Source organism: Coffea arabica, chromosome 2e (assembly GCF_036785885.1).
Source record: "Coffea arabica cultivar ET-39 chromosome 2e, Coffea Arabica ET-39 HiFi, whole genome shotgun sequence".
Taxonomy (NCBI): domain Eukaryota; kingdom Viridiplantae; phylum Streptophyta; class Magnoliopsida; order Gentianales; family Rubiaceae; genus Coffea; species Coffea arabica.
The window spans coordinates 24,537,975-24,557,593 of record NC_092313.1 but is presented as its reverse complement, the minus strand read 5'-3'; the positions used below and the strand labels follow the sequence as shown (position 1 = coordinate 24,557,593).

Below are 19,619 nucleotides of genomic sequence, written 5' to 3'. Positions count from 1 at the left end.
AAGGTATGCATAAAGAAATGCTTGTGAATTTAAATTTACTAAAAGGACAAATTCCAATTTCATCCACAAACTTGTATTACTTTTTCACTTTGCATCCTAAATTTCAATTTCAGATACTTTGCACCCTAAACTCTTAGTTTTGGATACTTTACACTGTAAATTCTCAAGTTTGACTTATTTAAGTCAAATCAATGACAACTTTAGCAAAATTAACAACATAGAAGACCCAATAAATCAATGATAATGTGCCAAAAGTAGTTAAAAGGTACCAAGGGTATCATAACAGAAATTAAATAATATATTGTCATTAATTTGTGATGTCTTTTATCTCTTTAATTTTGTTAACAATAATAGTAATTGACACTTTATAAATAAAAAATAATGTACTAAAAATCGCCAAAAAGGTTAAGGGATTGCAGTTAGAACAAAATGGTAGATTATCATTAATTTTCACCACTCTTTATTTAATTAATTTTGCTAGCATAGTCATTTATTGGACTGAAATTGGACAAAATTAAGAGTTTAGGATACAAAGTATCCAAAATTAAGAATTTAGGATGCAAAGTGTCTAAAATTGAAATTTAGAGCATAAAATAAAAAAGTAATACAAGTTCGAAAGCGCAAAGTGAAATCTGTCCTCACTAAAAGTTTGCTAAACATGCCAATGTTTAAAAGATTTATCCCTTCACAATTTTAGAAGAGTTCATTAGTCCTAATGACTGAAATCAAATGCATTACGAGAGCATTTGCAGCTATTTCCGCGCCTTTTTTTTTTTTTTTGGTTTTGCTATGTGCATGTTGGTAAATAGCGTGTACCATGATCTTGTTGTTGCCAAAATATTTATATGTCAACCTCGTATTGTTTTCAACTTCAATAGATTACTTCCGGACAAACATGGCGTACTGGAACTTGATGTCATGCTTTTGATTGCTTTTGTGCTGAATTATGAGAAACGCCACTCCTTAAGCAATTTCTGAACCTCTGCAGACTAATACTTATGTACGACAATTGTGCTGAAAGGTTAAGTAACACAGAGATGTGTACAAGGGATCACGAAAGCAACTATTCCTGTGATATTCTTTCCCTTCGCCCAAAAAAAAAAAAAAAAAAAAGGCCCGAGATCAGACAACATAATCGATATCTTCATGGTCCTCTGGCTAAAACAAATAATGAATTGCTAGGCCAATGGCTAAAATTTTATTAAGATTGTTTTTTTCTGAATATAGAACTAGTACATTGGGTACAACGGCCACACAATCTATCTAGATACGTCATACGAACTTAAGCATGCCAAAGATTTCACTGAAATAGAGGAGAGTTCAGTCCTCCTTTTTCCGCACACTTGAAGGTGAGACCCTTCTGACTCTTCCCAAACAATTATCTATAGGCCTCTGATGAGGTAAATAGATTAATGGGCACGAAGGATTCTGCCTTTCTAGCCTGCAAGACAAAGGGCCAACATAATCAATAAAAATGTGCCTAATGTATTTTGTTTTCTGAAAACACCAAGGGATTGAATTAGCAATTTCAATCTTTTCTCCATGAAAATGAACAAAATTTCTAATACAGGTTTGATTTGTGAATGGTACTAGCAACTACTTAAGAAACCAGTGTTTATGCACTTGCCATGTCAATCATACATCTTTTCCGAATGTTATTCTACAGTTTGAAAGGAATTTTAAGCTAAGAAGTGCAAGTAAGGGATGGAAGCCAGGTTGCTCACTCATAGTCAAGGAGAAAATAGTGAAGGAAAATAGAAATTTCGAGCTTTGCAAGATCATTTCCGGGACAAGTTCTGGCTCCTGCCCCGAAAGGAAGAAAAGTTCCTGCTTTAGCTGTAAGACCCTGGAAAATGAATATAGCATCTGTTAATTTTCTTGATTATCTTCTCTCAGTTTCTAGATAAAATCATTATTGCGTCACAAGAAAAAGCAGTAATCCGTACTTGAGGAAATAAAAAGTTAAAAGATAATAATTCTTGCTTGATAGAGATAGCCAGGAAGCGAAGAGAAGAAATTATACACTAAAAATAGATACAAGGAGCAGAGCAGAGGACTATAGAACAGTTATAACTTACATCCCATCTGTCAGGATCAAATTTCTTTGGCTCCGGATACAATTCAGGATCAAAATGAACGTTCCTAAACCAGACTAATGCTTTCCACCCTTTTGGAATTGTAAAACCTGAAGGAAACGAGAATCCTGCAGTTAGCACATTTTTATAAACATAACAAATAGGTTGCTTCTTGCAGGTTTTTATTTGCAAGATTATCCAATAAGCATAATAGCTAGTTTTCCATCTGCACCATTTGAGCAAAATCATTTTCTGTGAAGAGAAGAAAACACAGAAAAACGTCTTTCAAGAAATTACTTCATGTATATGCTTTTGCATTGGTTTCTGGGATGTCATCCTGATGTATGAAAATCAAGGATTACTGAACTTACCAGAGATATTGATGTCTTTCTGTGCTTCTCTGAATACCACAAATGAGAAGGTAACTACACGTAGTGTTTCATCAATGACCTTCAAGATTTTGGAGCAAGAAAATTTCATCAGCAAACTCAGGTGAATGCTGGAAGATTGCAAATTTATGAGATGTTAAGAAATTCAGCTACCTTTGAAAGATAGTCCATTTGTCGAATTTCTTTCAGAGTCAAACCTACTTGGCCCGGTGGCCTGTTCTTAACAATTGCCTCTTGCTCAGCCTGCAAGTAAGTCCAATACTTTAGGCAAACGGTGGTCCTCAAATCCTTGAGAACTCTAATTAGCCAGAATCTTGAACTCTTTGTCCATTTTTTCACTCCCAAGCATCATCACATTTAGTAGACTAAACTCATTCTTAGCTAGTGGCATCCATGAGTAGAAGGTAGATCACATTGATCAAGAAATACACAGCAAAGGTGATGAGTATGATTTTCTTACCTTTGCTTTCTGAAGGACTTCAGGGTTCTTCTGCAGAAATAGAGTAGCCCACATTGAAACATGGCCAGATGATTCATGGCCTGCATTTAGATACATTACTAGAACATCAATAATTTCCTCATCATCCAATTTTCTACCTTTATCATCTACAGCATCCATCAGCGCGTCCATCATATCCCTTTTCTCAGCAGTTGAATCTTCCTTTCTCCTTGCCCTTCGCTCAGTCACAACAGATTGAAATATAGCCACAAGCCTTTTCCGTGCCTGAACATTTCAGATCACTTATTTGAGTCACAGTTTATAATCCCAAAAGTATAATCCTGGCAATCAAGGTACTACATTTATTCCTCAACTTAAAATCAAATGCCATAGCACCGTTAAATGAGTATTGTACCATTTCATTTCCACTGGAATAAGTTGTGCAATGAATATAAGAATGATGAACAAAGCTCACCTTGAGAGCATTATAGTAAGCAAATCCAGGAACGTTAATAGACATTGCTCTAACACCATGGTTGAGTACAGTATACTCCCTTTCTAAGGCTTCCATTACTTGCTCACTCTCTGAACCCAGGAAAATATGTGTAATTATCCTGAATGTAAGTTTTCGAAGTTGAGTTAAAAACTCAATTTGTCCCATTCCTGCCCATTTCTCCAAAGCCTCTATAACATTGTCTTCAATGTACTTCAAGTAAATGGACAATGCCTCATGTCCATTCACTGGTGCTGCTGTTAATTTGCGCAATCTTTTGTGCTCTTGGGCGGATATGCCAATGAAAGATTTTCTCCCCATAAGTGTCAGGGTTGAACTAGGCCATCCAGGCATGAATGCTTCATCATCTGTTAAAACTCTCTTGCAAGCTTCTGGTGTTGTAACAATGATGCTTGGGCTACCAAACATCATAGTCTTGTAAAGTCCCACAGGACCAAATCTGGATCATTCATTGGGTTAATTTTGCATGGCCACCAGAAAAAATAAAGAGCAAAGGGGAAAAAAGAAAAGCTAAGGAACAAATTTGATAAAAACATGAAATCAAAAGAAAATTATGCTACATTTGCTTAGTGTAAGCAAATGTAGCAGACACACAGACACAAACACACACAACTGAGAGAACCTGTCGACAAAACTGGAGATGAAAGAATCAGGATTGCTGGACTTGAAAGCTCTGAGGAAAGCCCACATGCTGCCAATAAAAGGCCATCCCAGATCACCGGGTGGCAGAGAGAATCTCCTATCACCCAACTTAGCTTCAAAGTGCCACCGATTTAAGCTCTTCAGCAGGGACTTCAATCCCATAAGACCACCAAAAACAGCCATCATCAGCATGCAGATGAAGCCCCAGTACTCCATTATGAGATCAGCTGGAGTAAGATTTGCGAATAGGCAATGAGGTTTTTTTTCCGAAAGGGCCCACCAGCAATCTGAAAAGGATACCAAACTTGGGTTTTCAGGGGAAGAAGTGAAAGGAAAAAAGTACAGAACTCACACACACATCCCTCTCATCAGTCTCTCTCTCAAGTCTTATGTAAAAGGATGTGGATGCAGAGAAGTAAAAGGCAGAAATCACAAAAGATGATGGGGGTAAAACATAGGAAAGTAATATGGGTCAAGAGAAGGCTTGGATTTGTATATATATAAGGGAAAGGGCATAGCAGAGATAGCTTTGCGGCCTATTTCTATTTGTCTTGCGTCTTGTGCATATCCTTTTAAGCCACTTATGCTTTCAAAATCTATGCACTGATGAACAATTATAAGTATCCTTTTAAGCCACTTATGATTTCAAAATCTGTGCACTGATGAACAATTATAAGTATCCTTTGAAGCCACCTGTGATTTGGGAAGATGTCCTGCTTTGTTCTAAAAGGCTGTATTGATGAGTAATTATAAATATCCTTTGCATTTATGAGTAATAAAAATATCCTTTAAATTACCTGTGATTTCAAAACTTTCGTATTGACGCGTAATTATAAATATTCTTTTAAACCACCCATGATTTGGGAACTCATTCAAAAAGGGTGCTTTGACAAGTAAGTATAAGTATCCATTTAAACCGTCTGTGATTTCGGAGCTTACCCTGCTTCATTCTAGAAGGGTGCATTGATGAGTAATTATAAAGATTCTTTGCATAAGTCATTATAAGTATCCTTTTAATTCACTTGTGCATTGATAAGTAATTATTACTATTCTTTTAAGTTACCTGTGATTTGAGAACATGTCCTACTCCGCTTTAAAAGGGTGCATTGATAAGCAATTAAGAGTATTCATTGCATTAATCAGTAATTATAAGTATCCTTTTACGTCACCTGAGATTTCAGAATCTGCCCTGTTTCATTTTGAAAGGGTAGATAATGAGTAATTATAAATATCTTTTGCATTGATGAGTAGTTATAAATATCCTTTTAAGCAACCTGTGATTTTGGAACCTGTGCATTGATGAGTAATAAACCACTTGTCATTCAAGCCACCTGTGATTTGGGAACTTGTCCTACTTTGTCTAAAAAGGGTACATTGATGAGTAACTATGAGAATCGAATCCTTTTAAACCACCTGTGATTTCGGAACCTATCCTGTTTTGTTCTAAGAGGGTGCATTGGTGAGTAATTATAAGTGTCCTTTTAAACCACCATCGTGATTTTGAAACCTGTACATTGATGAGTAATTATAATTATCCATTTAATCTAACTGTGATTTGGGAACTTGCCCTATTTCATTCCAAAAGGATACATTAATGAGTAATTATAAGTATCCTTTATTGATGAGTAATTATAATTGATAAGTATCCTTTTAAGTCACCAGTGATTTCAAAACCTGCCCTCCTTCGTGTTTTAAAAGGGTACTCTGATGAGTAATTATAAGTATCCTTTGCATGGATGAGTAATTATAAATATCTTTTTAAACCACTTGTGATTTTGAAGTCTATCTTGACTTGGGATGGTCAAACTTTGAAAAAAAAAAGTACGTGTATATATGTCACGTTCATTTGTCGGACAAAGGTTCACAGGACAAAAATGTAGTCATGATTACTGTTTTAATGAGCCATAGTTTTCTAGATGAGATACTGGATTAATTGTTCAACATAAATAGCTATACACATGTCTATGTGTATATCTATGTGTATATTAAAATATGATATGTGCACATTCATAGTGTGGAAATGAACCAAAAAAATAGCATTTAATTTTTATTTTTTGTTATTCATAATTGGTAAATTTTTTAACCATTGATTTCATATCCTCTCAATCCATACATCCTTTCAATCTAGTAAATCTATACAACCAACTTATTGCACCATTCATTGTTCTTGCTTCAATCCAATGATTTTGGCATTTCAAGGTTAGTTTCACGCAATCTGACTCTTAATTGTTAGTTGTTCAAAACTGACTTAAATACCCTCAATACAGATTTTCTAATAATTTAATCACCCAAAATTTGTTAACTTTAAATCTATTCCTGTATACTTCTAGAAATTGCATATTGAATATAACATCTTGACATTATATGCCCATACTAAGAAACGCGAAAGCCTAATCAAGTATTTTTGTAAATTATGAGACTTCTCTAAATATTAGTCTTAAAATTAACTATTGCATTACACCTTTTCATATATTAATCAAACTTGCCAAAGCCTACTTTTTAATTACTTTACCAATTTATTACCTAAATTTTTCTAAATACAAGATGACATGAATATACATTAACAGAGGATCTGCGAATTCACTTGCCAAGCCTAGATCCGAGCTAAGTCACATTCTTTGCATATAGCTTGGATCAGAATGCCTTAATTTAATGTTCTCGTGGGCCTTGAATGCTTGAACAAAAAAACAGCTCTCTTCTGTAGCTTTTTCATTTTTCAGTCTCATGTCTTCAGGTGAAAATATATTGTTTTCATGTTATAGTTCACACATCAAAAGGTGAAAACCCATGGCAATTATCATTCATGGATGCATAAATCAAATCTTCTGATATAGCTGTGATAGTTTACAAATCAAAAGAATCAAAAAGCAATAAAAATTGTATAAGCTGGTTGCTTGAAAAAGTTTGATTGATTTTAATTTTTTTTTTGTTTGATTGATTTTACTTTACAAAAAAGTCATGTACTATATCCCTCTGACAAATTATTTAATTTTGACTTGAACGTCATCATAACACCTTAATTCAAGCATTGTACTTGGCAAAGAAAGATACGTATACAGTATACATATCCTTACCGCCAAGTTGGTGTAATTTTGCCTGTAATGTTCTTAGAACACCTTAATGCATAAAGTGAAATAGTATAAAGCAGGTGGGTTGTCCTTAGAAAATCTATCTGTACTTGTTTTCCTCTTTTTAAGCGCTCACTTTGGGCTTAGGATTTTAAAACTCCTATGAAATAACATTTCTTAGTTTTTGAACAGATCTTCTCTCATCCTACTTATTTACACTTCCATGAGAGTCCCATTGACACCTTGTCACTCGAAACTTTCAAATTAATGCCATAAGGTATTGTATGACAAAACCTATTGTATCTACAGAGCATATATTAACTCACATCTAATGTTCCCTTTATGAGTAACTTGGTTTACAAGGCCTCACTAGTAAATCTTCTGTTGGTTAAATTACCTACTCCATGCATGAATGATAGTGTGTCAGATGTTTATATGCATATAACTGCAAATATGATGAATCAGATGAACAGGATCAAGTAGATAAGTAACCAAAGGCCAAAATTTTCTTCCCATGAAGGAAATCCTACTAAGAGTGATGTATTCATATTTAGAATCACAAGTACACTACAATGTGATCCCCCAAATCTCATCCTTGTCTAATATATTGAAGGTTGCTATAAGATAAAAATGTCAACCGACAATACCCTTCCTTGTAATAGATATTGAAGATGTTGTAATTTGAAGTACTAGTTCTTCAGATGCCACTGCCAACTCATTGTAGCGAACCAAGAAAAAAGTATTAACCAGTCTCAAAAAGTTTCTTCCTGTTGTCCCAAATTACAATCTCCAATTACTTATATAGTCAGTATTACTATCCATGGTAAACATCTCTCATCACCAAGCAATTGACACAATCATCAGACCCTAGGATGGACTGTCTTGTAAACACTTCACCATCTAGTGATTGAGAACTTCTGCCTAACAAAAATTTGATTAGTCATGCCAACTAATCAACTTTCTTACATAAGATATTTCACCAAATATTGTGGAACCATATCACACTGAACTTCAATGAATGCTTCAGTTAGATTAAGTAAAATTAAGCAGCATTCACCATAGACATCAAACTTTCCAGCTTCTATCTAATCTCCTAGAACAACTTCAAATTGTCCACAAACCCATGTTGGTCATTCTTCTATGATAATATATCCTAATAACCGTTATGTTATACATATGATTAACTTTTATTAAACATACAATGAATCTTTTGATAGCCAAAAGGGTGATGTAAATCTAGCATTCTGCAACAAAGAGTTCAACATTCATAGCTTGCATGATTACCACCAAATTTTACTATTAGGATAGATACTCACCTTCATATCTGATTGTTTTGCAAGGTCTGCCTTGTTCAAAGCTATGACCCGCCTCAGAGAAGACAATAAATCACCGAGTTGGCTGCATTCTGATGACAAAGGAATCTAGGAATCGTACAAACCAAAAAAAAAAAAATCAGAACCAAAAAGAAGAAAAAAGCAATTAAAAATAAACAAACAAAGCAGAAACATACTTTAAAAATAAATAAATAAAATGAGCATAAGCATACAGACGTTCCTTAATGCATAAATCAACATCAATATTCTACTATTTACTACGTCAATCAACCAAAAGATGACAACCCAAACGTTAAAATTCAGAAACTCATAACGTAAGTACAAGGGCAGCGGACAAACAAACCAAAAGAGAAGCAAAAACAGAAGAGACAAGTCATTCAGATATTTCAGCAAACAGTTTGTTTGCAATTAAAAGGACCCAGAAGCCAGATTTTCCCCCCTGCCTTACCCTTGAGTCGCGAACTTCGAGGACGAAATCAACCAAAGGGATACGTTCAGCAATAGCGAGGGAAGCAGCAGCCATGTGGGGTGTGTGCCACCAGCTTGAGCCTTTGGTTCTGGCCACTTCTTTAACCGCACTACCTAACTTTTGAACTATACTTCTAGTAGCCGTTGAAATCACGAGGCCTTTGAAGCTAACAAGCAATATTAGTTTGACATCGTGGAGTTCATTCTGAACAAGAGTACACAAGCTTCTCCGGGAACCTCTTCCTTCTGTTCACTTTTTTGGCTAGACAACTCAAATGGCTTTTTTGTTGCTTTTGGCTTTGCATCCAAACCGGTAGCTATTCACACATTCCCTAATGAAATTGGGATTTTTAGCCAAAGAAATTAATATAATCTCTCAATTGTTATTTTCTTTTAGTGAAACAAGTACAAAAATGGTTTATCCATTGAGTTCCTTAATATTGCAATTAATCTGGTTATTTAGAAACATTTATTGGCAATTGGTGATGTCTACAATAGGTGGAAAACACTTTGCATCAGGGTTCTTGGTTGGCTTATGTTATTTTGACCTTTAATTTATAATAAAAATATTTCTGGCAATTAGGATAATTTATAATGGGTTCAAGTGCTTATAATTTGAAGAATTTATGCTACTTTTTTCTTCTTTATGTAGGGTTGAAGTTGAGGAAGGTCAAAAAATCACTTAACTTTTGGCCAAACTTTTTAGATTGGGTTTTATATGAATCCTAGGTAAGTAAATAGAAAATAAATAAATTGTTCCCAGTAAGTAGTCTGCTGTAGTTTTTCACGTTATTCTTTTTGGAGAATGAGTTGATAATGTGGGTGTCTGGTGCCTGTGGGGAAGGAGGTTTTTTTGTTGAACAAACAATAGTACATTGTGAGAAGAAATAAAACTTAGTATGAAAAGATAAACGATATAATCAATCAATTCACACAGCATTATAATAAAACTGTGTCAAATTGAAGGTCGTTGATAATGCAGAAAGACAGAGCAACACAGAAAGCTAACCTTATTCCAGAATCCCCACCGAGAGCTCTTATTTGCTGTTGCTCCAAACCTATAAGATTATAACAAATCCAGACCAATTGGGGTTAGGTAACGTGATAAGAGTCGCTAATTGTAGATACTAAAAACACACCAATAAAATTAAGGGAGGAACTGAAAAATTGGGAGGGGGGGTGAAATCTAACCTCACGCTGAGTCACCAGGAGTAGCTGGGACTGAAGAGCATTCTGAGCTGATTAGTATGAAACCAGGTAGAATTATCCCAATCCTAGAATGCGAACAGGAAGAAACTGATAATCAACCATTTAGGCATTAACATACCAACGGTTCGGCAATTGAATTGGGTGTAATTAATGACGAAATAATAGGTAATTTCAGAGTTGAATTCGGATGGAAGAGAAAACGATGAGGCAAATTGTTGTAGACAAAGGCAAAAAGGAAAAACTTAACTCGTGAAGCTGAAAGGGGATAAACTGACCAACGTTTGTAGCTCATAAATGCAAATTATAAATGATAGAGAAATGGGATCCTATCATTGATAGAGAAATCGTTGCCTCATTTCCTAAATTCGATTGCCATTCAAACGTTTTAAACAAAGCAACATCTCAAACGGTTATCTGTGGCTGAAAAAGAGAATTATTGGTAGCTAAGGGATATTCCGGTAATTACACCAACACACAAGCATATATGAGTTGTACAAAATGCAAAAACGGTTGCACATTAATTACACATTCCATCAATACCCAGATGGTTCATCAATGACAACTTTAAATGTATTAAAATGGGGTCATTTCAGTAAACATACCCAAATATATGTTTCCTTAACTTGTACCTAAAGCTTTTAAACCAATACACAACATTTCACATTTCCAAAAAGCCCCCACCTTGCGGTTGAAATTCAACCTATTCTTTGACCAAAACTCAATCTTATATAGTATAAGGATTTTGGACCTTCCAACTGAATGTTGATTCTCATTTTGTTTCTAAACTATAAATTATGGCATTTTAATCTCTAAACTTCACCGGTTCCTACTTTGTTTCTTGAATTCTAAATTAAGACATTTTAAACCCTAAACTTATGTTATTTTCTAATTTTGAAATTTCTTTTAGGTTGTTATTCAGTCTAATTTTCTTTCTATGCCCTTGTAACATGCAATCATGCTCTTCAAATGACTAGTATTCTATTAATTTTGGAGATTATGTTAATGATTGTACTTAAGTGGGATAATTTTATAGTTTAAGAACTAAAGAGTCTCAATTTATAATTTCAAGGCCTAAATAAAAATTGAAACATAGTTAAATGGCACAAAATAAAATTCACCCTCTTAAGGCAAATTTATGATTTGATGCTAAATCCCTATACAAAAAATAAAAGTTTTCATCGTAGAGCACCAAAAACTTTCTCACTTTTATATTTTCATCCTTCAATGTTAATATCAATTTTACATTTTCTCAAAAGCTGTGCAAGAGATAAAGAAATGCTTGTGAATTTAAATTTAGTAAAAGGGACAAACTCCACTTTGCACCATAAGCTTGTATCACCTTTTCATTTTGCACCCTAAATTTCAATTTTTAACACTATGTGCAATAAACTCTTAGTTTTGGATACTTTGCACTCTAAACTCTTAAGTTTGTCCTATTTAAGTCAAATCGATGACAACTTTAGAAAAATTAATAGCATAGAGGACCCAACAAGTCAATGATAATGTGCCAAAAGTGGTCAAAACCTCAGGGGACGTCAGTAAAATTGTCAGAAACTTTAGGAGAGGTTTGAAATTATCCCTTTTATAAAATGGGAGAATTGTAGTTTTGATCCTCAATTTATCATCTATGCGAGCATTTCATCCTAAATCTATTTTTTAAATTAAAGGTGGTTCTCAATCTATTCAATTTTGTTCGAAAGTGGACAATTGACATATTTTGTCTAATTTCTAATGGAAATGATGGCGCATGAGAAGTCACTTGCCATGACTTGCATGCATTTTGTTTCAGATTAATTACATTTACCACCCCTTAGAATTAACTTCTTGTCTACTCTTGACTATTTTTGCAGAAGAGCAACCACGGTAGCGAAAAGAGGCAGCAACTCTATCTGCATGGGGCTGAACTTTGGCGATAGCTGTTTGACTCCCATCGCCACTACCACTGTCCCCTCTGCTACAACCAACTCAAAATTGAGATGGTTTCTCTAATTTAGGAGAGTCACATGCACTCGGTATAATTTGAGTTATATTCAATTTCTTTCTTTCCATTTTTCTTTTGGTGGATTATGGTGTTTCCAATTTGAGGAGAAATAGTGAACTGGGTGGTTTCCCCTAGAAAGAGTGGCAGCTGCAACAGCTTAGAGGTGCAGCTGGTGGTGGTGGCGGGGATGCTGCCTCTACAGATACAATCGAGGTGATAGCAGTTTAAGGAAATTCATCGATCAAATGGCCCCAAGATGCCCCCTCTACCAACACTAGCTCAAATGTTGCAAGTAAATCTGAATTGGATGTTGTTGCTGACTCTGAGCTCTAACCTATTCCACACTGCCATTAGCTCTTGTGATGAGTGTTGGCACCACTGTTGCGGTGGCCATTGAAACATGCATAAATGGAGAAGTGGGAGAGTTTTCTACCCAAGTCCATGACACCATCCTCAAGCCAAGAGCAATCTATTCTATGATAGATCATAGGGGACGTGGATGACCCATATATGGCTAATTTAAATAAGGTTCTCCAACTGCTGGTAGTGGTGGGTCTGTGCCGCCAACTACGAGTTCAAAGATTCATGAATTAAAAACCAAAGTCCCGTAACTCCAAAATCCTTCATCAACCTTGAATTCAAATTTCCTAAGATTCTTACCCATCTAAGGGCGTTCGTCAAGCTTTAGACTAGTTTTGCCATTTTGATTTGATGTAGTTCTGGGTTTCTTCTAGGCTTATAGTATATTCTATTTTTGGTCAAAAATAGTCTGTTTCTAATTTTTTGATTTTTTTGAGTAAGTATTTCTTTCATTTCAAAAATTGTTTTTCTTTTTCTGTGCAAAGAAGATTTAGATAAATTTTGTGACATTTTTTCAAACATGCAACTCTCATTTTGGTTCCTTTTTTTGAAAATTTTAATGTATTTCTTTTTTTTTGGACAAAAAAGATGTGCATTTTTTTTCTTTTATGCATAGAAATTTGTTGTGATTGTTCTTTATTTGTTTACTTTGTAGTATTTCTTACTTTATTTTTTTGTAAAATTTTCTTTTACTATTTTCTACCTTTTCTTTCTAAGGGGGTTTCTGAAACACATTTGTTCCTTCAAGGATCTGATTGTCATTTGGCCAAATCTCAAGATTGAATTGGTAATTCGGTTAGACCTCAAGAGAGGTAACCCAAAATGAAAAACTTCATTTCTCTTGAAAATTGGATGAAATCCATCAATTGCACACTCTCACGCAAAATTGGATAGATTGGGGACTACGTTTACTTTCAGAAATAGATTGGGGACCAAATGTGCGCACAGATGAATGTGCAAAAGGCTGCATAATGTAAAATCTAGTATATAAACTGGGCAAGTAACTTGTACAAAACTGGATTGTCAAAGGAATGTTTATTTCGCTTGTAATTCATATTAGTCAACAACTAAAAAAGTTCAATGTTACATAAAACAAAACATTAGAAAGAAGAAATAGCATTGTGTAATATATTCTGTTTCAATGTTCCATTAGAACTGTTAAGAGCAATTGCAAAAGGTTTTAACACTTTCGAGAGGCAGTTGTTGGATTAAAAGGAATATTATCAAAATTTAGGGGGGAAACACAGGAACAATATTAAAAAAATCCAAATTTTATAACCTATTCTAGAATTTTTTTTTTTTTTTAAGTTGTACTCCTAGGTGGATTCATGTGTGGACTGGTTGAATAAATGTCAACTTAATCCTTCATGGAAACTTCTCTAAAACTTCCAAGATTTAAGCTATTTTCTATCCAATTGATCAAGAAATAATTATATTAAGAGAACTTTTTTAAAATCAATATGGAGAAACAATGAAATGATCAATTCTTAACATGCCCCGGAAATTTTTCATTTGTCACCATTTGGAGAACAAGCAGAATAGACCTTAAATGTTATGGGGTTTAGAAAGAATCTATTAGCACTTGCTAGGATCTTAACTTCATTCTTGAGTCATTTGTTATATATAAATCTACTGTGGTAGCAAATCAAAAGTTCAAAACCCATGCATTTACACAGAGAAATGGTAATTAAAGAGAGAGAGTGAGTGTGTGTGTGTATGTGTTTCACTGCCAATAAACTGAAGTTTGGGATATGCAATGTGCATATAAGACAGATATGCATCACTTCTTGCACTTATTATTTTTGCATTAGATATCAGATCCAAGTTTTTAGAATTTTTTTAATAAAACTTTTTGTATTCTCTTATTTTAATTTTATTTCTATTGAAATTTGATATTATTGGTTGCATACTAGTTTTATCTTTGAACATTTGGCTTGATTCTTGTTTCCATGAAAATATGCGGTAAATTTACTAGATTTTTGTTGTTCTAAAAAAATGTAGTAAAAGTCTAACGTGCATATGCCTAGACCCCCGCCAGAGAAGCAGGGTTGTTTTTGGAGTATTAGACAAGTGATGCCATCACAATTTTATGTACAGTTGGACATCCATGCAACCGCAGGAATGACAGTATTTGTCTTCTTCCTCCAGAAGCTAATCATCAACTTTATGCACAATTGGGCCTATCTATTTTAGGTTTATTTCATGCTACTTTGAAGCTATCATGTAATATCTCAGGTTGAGAGAGTGTAAGAAGCCAAACCCTTTTCTTGATGTCGTCCTTCAGATCCTGCATGGAGCCTAAAATTTTGTATGGTCTAATTCTATGTATCTTGTGGGGTTCATTATTCTCTATTGGCAAGTTTGAGTCTGACCTAGTTACTAGTCGTGAGATTTTGCAAGGAATATTATTAATTTATTAAAACATGCCAAGTAAGATCTCTTTAACCATCCCACATCGAAAGATCGTGGGGTCTTTACTCTGGGTCTAAGGTCCTCAGCCGCACCTCCTGTCACCAATTGGCTGGATGGTGTTGGTTTGTGGGTCCCCTTTAGACCGCCTTCTGGGCCATTCTCTCGTTAACTGCTTGTGAGTGTGTATTTATTAGTTTGTGTGTGTTGATCTTGATCCCTATCTTTTGATGTTTACAAAACAAATGGATGATACTAATATTTCTTCAAGATATATTTTTAGTTATGAAGTTATTTGATTCCATGATCAAGTACAATTGAAAGGGGACTAAGTATGCTGAATCTGTCGGACGCTCAAATAGTCAGGATCGGACGTCCGAAATGATGAAGAACATCAAGAAGGAAACTCTGTCGGACGCTCGTAAGGAAGCATCAGACGTCCTGAAGGATCGGACGCATGCTTCGGACGCACATCAATCTCATCGGACGTCCTAAAAATTCCACGAAGATTTGATAACTCTCTGGACGACGTTCGGACACAGAAGCTCGGACGATAAAATACCATCGGACGTCCGAACGACAACTTGGCTGATTTTCCGACGATGGGATCGGATGGTGATTAATCTGTCGGATGTCCGACGTCCCCAACGGCTAGTTGACTATTCAGCTACTTTCTATCCGTTGGATGCTTTAATGTGGCACTTTCTTGGTCCTATATAAATAGTGGTTGGTCAGATACTTCAGATAACTTTTGCACACTGAAGATACAAAAGATCTAGAGTGATTTTAGTGAGAAAATACTCATCAAAGAAGATTTGTAGTCTTAGTGGTGTGAGGTTCATTGTAAGCTTTTCATTTGTGAGTGAATCTTTCATGAGTGTAGCTCTGTGAGGGTTGTCCTGAGGGATAGTAAAACGTCCTGGCTTGACCGAGTGGTGTTCGGGGCAAGGAGGAGGTGAACCTTCCTTTGTACGCAAGAGTGATTGTAATTCATCAATTTGAAGAAGCTTATTTGAATTAATCTACAAGCTCAAGAGGAGCTGTGTAGTTAATTGGTTTGCAATTCTTTCCTTTTACTTATTGTTACATTTATGATCTTTAAATTGTTTATCTCTTCTACTCACAAGCACTTGTGCTTTCTTATCAACTGCTCCATTGTGTGGTCGCCTAGAAAAGGGTTGTTTTCGGGCCTTACAGTGTGTGTGTGTTATTTGCCGTAAGGGAAAAAATACAAATCCATTGGCTGGTGAGTGTGTGTGCACGGGCGGGGGGTTGGGCAACCATCCCACATCGAAAGATCGTGGGGTCTTTACTCTGGTCTTGTGCGTGTGTATTTATTTGTTTGTGTGTGTGTGTTATTTGCCGTAAGGGAAAAAAAAGATCTCTTTAAGACTAGATGCCTTCATGTAAGCCACTTCTTTGGTAATTTTGTATGGCAGCTAAAAAGTAAAAAAAAAAAAAAAGTTGTATGGCACCTTCTTTGACAATAACTTTGATGTGAGGTTGGCTCTTCTCCAACTTCACGAGGTAGTAAAAAAAAGGTTCTACTTTAGTTGTTTGGATGAGAATTGAATTGTTAACTAGTTTAACTAATAATAACAAATGAGAAAGCAACTATTTTATCAAATTTTAATTAGACATATTTGTTTCCAATATCTTGTTATGAGTATTATTGTTTTATTATCCGATTTATCAAATTATTCATATTCTAACAGCAAAACTTAGTGAAAAAAGATGAAACAATGTAGAACTTAAGCAACCTAAAGAAAAAACCAAATACAGAAGAAATAAATAGTAGTACCTATTTATGTTTATCGTTTTCTCATATTGTCAAAATTTATCATATTCTCAAAAAGTGTTGACTAAAAATAAATAATAAATTGAGAAAGCAAATAGATTCTCTTTCATTTATTTTTGGAAATATATTTTGTATTCCCATTGGGTTAATGTTTACTTTTATGTACATTATTTTAGCTTTATGAGACCTTATCAAGAAATAATTATGATGATGAATGATAACTATAAATAAAGGTTAGCAAAGTTCTGTAAGCATAAAGTAATATTAAGTTTGTCATTTGTCAAAGAGGGGTATTTCATCCCTTTTTCCCCTACTTTATGTAAATTGTACGAAGGATAGTATACAATCTTTTGTTAGTCAAATTAGTCAATCATTAACTATTTAACAAGGGTTAATATTCTATATTTTAAACTTAGAGAGGGAAAAGAGACATTTATGACTTAGAGCTGAAGAGGACAAAGTGACAATCATAATGCTTAGATTTGGCTTGGATAAACCATTTATGCTTGAGAGATCTAATAGATATTTTTAAAACCAAGGGACCAAATGAAATCATTGATAAAAGTTGTAGGACTATCAGACTTATTTTCCCTAAATTATTGTGCAAAGGACTATGATCAAATTTTGTGACCACAAGAATAAGTGATTTTTTGTGAGATTAATTTTTGTATGAATATAATTGTGTGTAAGAGATTTTTTTTTTATGAGGTTGTATTTTGTCTAACAAGAATTTTATCAAGCAATTTTATGTTTTAGGGTTTAATAGATATTACATAGTTGGGAAAGGGATATTAAAAATGAAGTCCAAATAATAGTTCATCTATATCTTTAATAATAAGATTTTTGACTCATATTTATATATAAAAATTCTTTTTCTTCTGTGACCTAATACTAATTCTCATCCTCCATCACTTCCTTTAATACCCAAAAAATTTCTTTTACTGAATTGCTTGCTTATTAACCTATTCTCTCACTTTTTCGCTCAACCCCTCTCGCTCAAAGAGAGGTAGAATAGTTATCAATGAAATTGTTCTTGAATGATATAATATACTTTAGGGCTTATTTTGGTTTATTATTTCACCGGCTTATAGATTTTGATTTTGAAGTACCAGTTTTTTTATGTTTTTTATTATGTTTTTAATAACCTAAACAGTAATATCACTCAAATCAATAAATATAGCTTTAGTTGGTTTTCATTATTCTTTATAATCACTTCCCATAATTAGCTTTGCAAAATCTAAGTCAAATGAAAATATCTTGTAATTAATCACAAACTAAATTGTCAATCTTCGTAACTACAAATTGGTGTTCAATTATCGTTCACACTTATCCATCAAGATTAAGTGTCTTATATTGTTAAACTTTGTATTGTAGGTCAAATAATGACCGTGCATTATTTGGATGCTCATATCTAACAATTGTCCCACCCTCTTTCACTCTCATTCAATTTTACTCATCACCTTCTCTTTCGCTCACTCTTCTTAATATTCGAAAAGATATTTCAATCCTACACAACATTCTGTCTTTCACTCACACTTTTCGATTTAAAAAAGACATTTCAATCCTATTCATTACTTTATATTTCACTCACTTTTCTTGATTTCCAAAAAGACAATTCAAACTTACTCATCACTTTTTCTTTCACTCAATCTGCTCAATTTCCAAAAGGGCACTGCTTCTACTTTGTTAACTCGAATTGACTTGAGTCTCTCTCTCTCTCTCTCTACACATAAATTTTATACAAATATCTTCATCTTTCTTTTGCAACGACCGACAGTTCTCTCTGCATTTTAACGTGAATCACGAGGTGATCATCTTTTCGACATTTCACTTGAATTTCATTGTCATTTTTGTATATTGCATTTAGACTCATTTACTAGTTAGATTCTTTCTTGTTTTAATTTTTTTGGCAATTCTAAATCAAAAGCAACCCAAGGAAAAAAAGCTAAGGAAATGAACCAAAATCAAAAGCTTACTCAAAATTAAGTGGGCTTACTCTATATGTGGACTTAATAAGTGGGCTTAATAAGCTTACTCTATATGCGGACTTAATCAGTGGGCTTACTCAAAATTAGAAAACAAAAGATTGTGAAGAATACTAAGGAAATCGTTCTTTTTATTTTCTCGTGTTGTCTTGTGCACTTAAGATAATGTCAGACCTGATTTCCAATATGCGGTAACATTATTGTCATGTTAATTTCCATGCACAATTCTTTCTCTTTTTGCTTTTTCTAGATTTTTCAATGACATCTTATATATTATTGCAACTAATGAATGTTGTGGCCCTTTCATTTTTCTTCTTGCAACTTAATCTGCATTGATGGCTGGCTCTAGGAAAGGAAAGCACAAGAAGAAAAAGTGGAAATCTAATCCTAATAAATCCAAAGAAAACAACAAGCAAATCGATATCTTAGGTATCAAATTTGAATTGGGACATGAGAAAGAATGGGACAACTGTGATTCTAAGCACTCTAAAGACAAGCAAGTAGAAAAATTCTTTACAAGACTAAGAAATTATTCTGAAGAGCAAATAAATGAAATTATTTTCAGCATGAAAGAACTCATACGAAGTCTTGAGCAACAACTGGAAGATAGAATAAATTGGGTACTGAAGAAAAGAAGGGAAGCGAAAGCGAATATGGTTAGTCATACTCATGAGTTAATTAAGCTAAGTTCGGAGAAAGAAAAGAGAGAGCAACTGGCTATGGAGAAAGAGGAACTCCCAACTTCAATGTCTAAAATGATGTTAAAGAAAGAAAAAGCTAGAAGAACCGCAAATGGTCAGCTCAATAGGCTATATGAAGAATTGGAGAAAGTTCAGGTTGAAAATCTTAGACTTCGAGCTGAGCTCACTACCATTAAATTGAATGAATCAGAATCAAAGAAGAATCTGAAATACGTTGTGAAAAAGGAAAATGAAGGCCTTGAAAAGA

At 34.2% G+C, this 19,619-nt stretch overlaps 1 protein-coding gene across 3 annotated transcripts; it reads right to left on the bottom strand.

Annotated features, from left to right (window-relative positions):
• Window positions 1–1,168: 1,168 nt before the first annotated feature.
• On the bottom strand, window positions 1,169–9,431 carry LOC113732094 (ent-kaurenoic acid oxidase 1-like). Of its 3 annotated transcripts, XM_027257711.2 has the most exons (10): window positions 8,910–9,431; window positions 8,444–8,548; window positions 4,040–4,346; window positions 3,379–3,856; window positions 2,925–3,188; window positions 2,618–2,707; window positions 2,447–2,525; window positions 2,079–2,185; window positions 1,725–1,846; window positions 1,169–1,441 (listed from the first exon to the last, which is right to left on the bottom strand). In XM_027257711.2, exons 3-10 carry the CDS (start codon window positions 4,273–4,275, stop codon window positions 1,321–1,323), a joined length of 1,497 nt encoding a protein of 498 aa, XP_027113512.2. In that variant the 5' UTR covers window positions 4,276–4,346; window positions 8,444–8,548; window positions 8,910–9,431; the 3' UTR covers window positions 1,169–1,320. The 3 variants fall into 3 exon arrangements, with proteins under 3 accessions (XP_027113512.2, XP_071936199.1, XP_027113513.2); XM_072080098.1 differs by lacking the exon at window positions 8,444–8,548; XM_027257712.2 differs by lacking the exons at window positions 8,444–8,548; window positions 8,910–9,431 and having other exon boundaries at window positions 4,040–4,914.
• Between the last annotated feature and the right edge of the window lie 10,188 nt (window positions 9,432–19,619).

What these genes read in the sequence shown, in the direction of transcription:
- LOC113732094 (XM_027257711.2), bottom strand. Translation starts at nt 4,275, where the DNA reads ATGGAGTACTGGGGCTTCATCTGCATGCTGATGATGGCTGTTTTTGGT. An exon ending in ATCTCCAGTTTTGTCGACAG is followed by an intron (nt 3,857 to 4,039) that starts GTTCTCTCAGTT and finishes TGAATGATCCAG; the next exon opens with ATTTGGTCCTGTGGGACTTT. An exon ending in GAAAGACATCAATATCTCTG is followed by an intron (nt 2,186 to 2,446) that starts GTAAGTTCAGTA and finishes CGTTTCCTTCAG; the next exon opens with GTTTTACAATTCCAAAAGGG.